This window comes from Ascaphus truei, chromosome 7, assembly GCF_040206685.1.
Source record: "Ascaphus truei isolate aAscTru1 chromosome 7, aAscTru1.hap1, whole genome shotgun sequence".
In the NCBI taxonomy this organism is placed as follows: domain Eukaryota; kingdom Metazoa; phylum Chordata; class Amphibia; order Anura; family Ascaphidae; genus Ascaphus; species Ascaphus truei.
This window is the reverse complement of record NC_134489.1, coordinates 111,358,295-111,360,275: the sequence shown is the minus strand read 5'-3', so window position 1 is coordinate 111,360,275 and position 1,981 is coordinate 111,358,295. Positions and strand designations below refer to the sequence as shown.

Genomic DNA, 1,981 nt, shown 5'->3' with positions numbered 1-1,981 from the left:
TGCTCTGTGGGTGCGGGGTCCCCTGTGTGGGGATGATGCAGCTCTGTGGGTGGGGGTCCCCTGGGTGTGGGTGCCCTGTGTGTGGGGGTCCCCTGTGAGTGGGTGACACAGCTCTGTGTGTGGGGGTCCCCTGTGTGGGGGTGACCCTGCTCTGTGGGGGGGGGTCCCCTGGGTGTGGGTGACCCTACTCTGCGGATGGGGGTCCCCTGGGTGTGGGTGATGCAGTTCTGTGAGTGGGGGTCCCCTGTGTGTGGGTGGGGGTCCCCTGTGAGTGGGTGACCCTGCTCTGCGGATGGGGGTCCCCTGTGTGTGGATGGGGGTCCCCTGTGTGTGCGTGGGGATCCCCTGTGTGGTGGTGACCCTGCTCTGTGGGTGGGGGTCCCCTGTGTGGGGGTGACCCTACTCTGTGTGTGGGGGTCCCCTGTGAGTGGGTGACCCTGCTCTGTGGGTGGTGATCCCCTGTGTGGGGGTGACCCTGCTCTGTGGGTGGGGGTCCCCTGGGTGTGGGTGCCCTGTGTGTGGGGGACCCTGTGAGTGGGTGACCCTGCTCTGTGGGTGGGGGTCCCCTGTGAGTGGGTGACCCTGCTCTGTGTGTGGGGGTCCCCTGTGTGGGGGTGACCCTGCTCTGTGGGTGGGGGTCCCTTGTGTGGGGGTGACCCTGCTCTGTGGGTGGGGGTCCCCTGTGTGGGGGTGACCCTGCTCTGTGTGTGGGGGTCCCCTGTGTGGGGGTGAACCTGCTCTGTGGGTGGGGGTCCCCTGTGTGGGGGTGACCCTGCTCTGTGGATGGGGGTCCCCTGTGTGGGGGTCCCCTGTGTGTGGGTGCCCTGTGTGGGGGTGACCCTGCTCGGGGGTGGGGTCCCCTGTGTGTGGGTGCCCTGTGTGTGGGTGCCCTGTGTGGGGGTGACCCTGCTCTGTGGGTGGGGGTCCCCTGTGTGGGGGTGACCCTGCTCTGTGGGTGGGGGTCCCCTGTGTGGGGGTGACCCTGCTCTGTGGATGGGGGTCCCCTGTGTGGGGGTCCCCTGTGTGTGGGTGCCCTGTGTGGGGGTGACCCTGCTCGGGGGTGGGGTCCCCTGTGTGGGGGTCCCCTGTGTGTGGGTGCCCTGTGTGGGGGTGACCCTGCTCTGTGGGTGGGGGTCCCCTGTGTGGGGGTGACCCTGCTCTGTGTGTGGGGGTCCCCTGTGTGGGGGTCCCCTGTGTGGGGGTCCCCTGTGTGTGGGTGACCCTGCTCTCTGGGTGGGGGTCCCCTGTGTGTGGGTGGGGTAGCAGGGGCAGGGTTACTGTGTGAGGAGGAGGGTCCCATATAATCCTGCAGGGGGAGTCCGGCGCACTGACTGACTCTGATAAGAGGACCGGTGGGCTGGCTGGGTCCTCACAGTGGGCTGGTTCTGTCTCCGGTGGGCCGGTTCTGTCTCCGGTGGGCCGGTACTCTCCCCCCGGTCTCCCGCACCATGCTCCGGGCTCTGCTGCTCCTGGGCGCCGCTGCTTGGGCTGTGTCACACCCGAAACCAGACCGAGACTGGACCACATCAGGACCACGGGCGACAACTCCCCCCCGAGACCCGCTCTCCGAACCGGGACCCCCGGGGACGGGAGTGTCATCAATAAGCACCTTGTCCGCTGGACCTGGAGGAACCGAAGCCCACTCATTACCAGAACCGAACAGAACAAGAACCGACATCCCATCAGAACCGGGAGGAACTGGGACCCTCACACCATCAGAACCGGGAGGAACTGGGACCCTCACACAATCAGAACCAGGACGAACTGAGACCCTCACACCATCAGAACCGGGAGGATCTGGGACCCTTACACAATCAGAACTGGGAGGATCTGGGACCCTCACACCAGCAGAACCGGGAGGAACGGGGACCCATGTCCCAGCGGAACTCAGAGGTACCGAGACTCATTTAATGTCAGATCTAGAGGGAGCTGTGACCCATATCCCAACAGAATACAGAGGAAGTAGTACCCACATCTTATC

At 65.7% G+C, this 1,981-nt stretch overlaps 1 protein-coding gene across 2 annotated transcripts in view; it reads left to right on the top strand.

The window, feature by feature from the left end:
- The first annotated feature begins 1,314 nt into the window (after window positions 1–1,314).
- Window positions 1,315–1,981, top strand: part of HEG1 (heart development protein with EGF like domains 1) — a 160,336-nt gene continuing 159,669 nt past the window's right edge. Inside the window, exon 1 of one of the 2 annotated variants that reach the window (XR_012802766.1) lies at window positions 1,315–1,981. This exon is cut by the window's right edge and continues 557 nt beyond it. Coding sequence is in view for 1 of the 2 variants with exons in the window: in XM_075609900.1 (XP_075466015.1) it covers window positions 1,449–1,981 (533 nt within the window). In the remaining variant the exon portion in view is untranslated. The other variant, XM_075609900.1, reaches the window with a different exon arrangement.